The sequence below is a fragment of the Coenobita brevimanus genome, chromosome 8 (genome assembly GCF_032717465.1).
Source record: "Coenobita brevimanus isolate Jiangsu-jjx chromosome 8, ASM3271746v2, whole genome shotgun sequence".
Lineage (NCBI taxonomy): Eukaryota > Metazoa > Arthropoda > Malacostraca > Decapoda > Coenobitidae > Coenobita > Coenobita brevimanus.
The window spans coordinates 28,022,750-28,024,193 of NC_136961.1; the positions used below are offsets into that span (position 1 = coordinate 28,022,750).

Below are 1,444 nucleotides of genomic sequence, written 5' to 3' on the forward strand. Positions count from 1 at the left end.
ACAACTGTTAGCCCACCTGTGAGAGAATGATATCATGATACATCCAGCTTATGCGGCTCTTTATATATATATATATATATATATATATATATATATATATATATATATATATATATATATATATATATATATATATATATATATATATATATTTGGCAGAGAATTATTGGCTATATTTTTAGCTGTTCGCCACTTTAGACACTGGCTAAAGGGGCGTTCCTTCTATATTTTAACTGATCATAAATCTCTCATCTGTTCTGTCACAAGTCAGATTCTTATTCTTCACGAGTGCAACGTCAACTCTCCTACATCTCTGAGTTTACAATAGACATTCCTCAGCTGAAGCGTTATGAGAATGAGGTAGCTGGTGCCTTGCCCCGTTCCATCTCCATGACTGAGCAGCTTCCACCAGCTCTTAACAATCAGTTTGCCCTCGCTTGAGTGAATGATGAAGAGTTGGCAGCCTATATAACATCATCATCTGGACTTTGCTTGCAGCAGTTTGATATACCTGGCTCAGACTGTAAGCTTTGGTGTGATGTTTTTGTGACAAACTTCGTCCATTCATTCCAGCTCCCATCGTCACAAGGTGTTTTTGTATTTTCATAAGTCATCATGCTATTAAAGCTTCGCAGCATCTTCTTACCCAACGCTTAGTTTGGCCAGGGGTTAAAATGGATACCCGTGCAAGGACACGCCACAGCACTTCCTGTCAATCTTCCAAAGTTTTCCATCATACCAAAGTTGCACTAGAGTCATTGTCCCTCCCTTCCTGTAGATTTAACACTGTACATGTTGACGTTGTAGGCTCTTGGCCACCTTCACAAGAATACACCTATTTACTCACTTGTGCTGATAGATTTACCAGATGGGCCAAGGCAGTACCTATGCAGGATATGTCAGCGGATTCAACTGCATGGGCTGTTATTATAGCTTCAGTTGCTCGATTCAGTGCTCCTAACACTGTCATTACAGATCGTGGTCCACAGTTTGAGTCTGACCTATGGCACCAACTCCTCATTTTCCTAGGAGCAGCGAAACACCGTACAACGTCTTATCATCCCCAGGCAAATGGTATGGTTGAGCGGTTTCTTCAACATCTGAAGGACGCTCTTAAGGCACAACCGCAGCAGTATCGATGGGCTGATGAGTTGCCACTTGTTCTTCTGAGCCTCAGGGTTGCAGTTAAAGAAGACCTACACTCCAGTCCGGCAGAGCTTGTTTATGGTTAGTCAATTCAGTTCCCTGAAGAATTCACCACCTCAACCCTCCCTGAAAACCTTTGTAAGCATGAGTTTCTCACTGTTCTCCAGGAAGCCATCGCTAGACAGCAACCAGTATCTTCCCATCAAGTACTACAACAGTCATGTCATGTTCCTTCTTCTTTGGTCGATTACAAGTATGTGTAGCTGTGCTATGGTGCTTATCGACATCCACTTCAAGG

General features: G+C 42.0%; 1 protein-coding gene across 1 annotated transcript; it reads left to right on the plus strand.

The window, feature by feature from the left end:
• The first annotated feature begins 887 nt into the window (after positions 1 to 887).
• On the plus strand, positions 888 to 1,232 carry LOC145407181 (uncharacterized). The gene has a single exon (XM_080278216.1). The coding sequence runs from the start codon at positions 888 to 890 to the stop codon at positions 1,230 to 1,232; it is 345 nt and encodes a 114-aa protein (XP_080134342.1).
• The last annotated feature ends 212 nt before the right edge of the window (positions 1,233 to 1,444 follow it).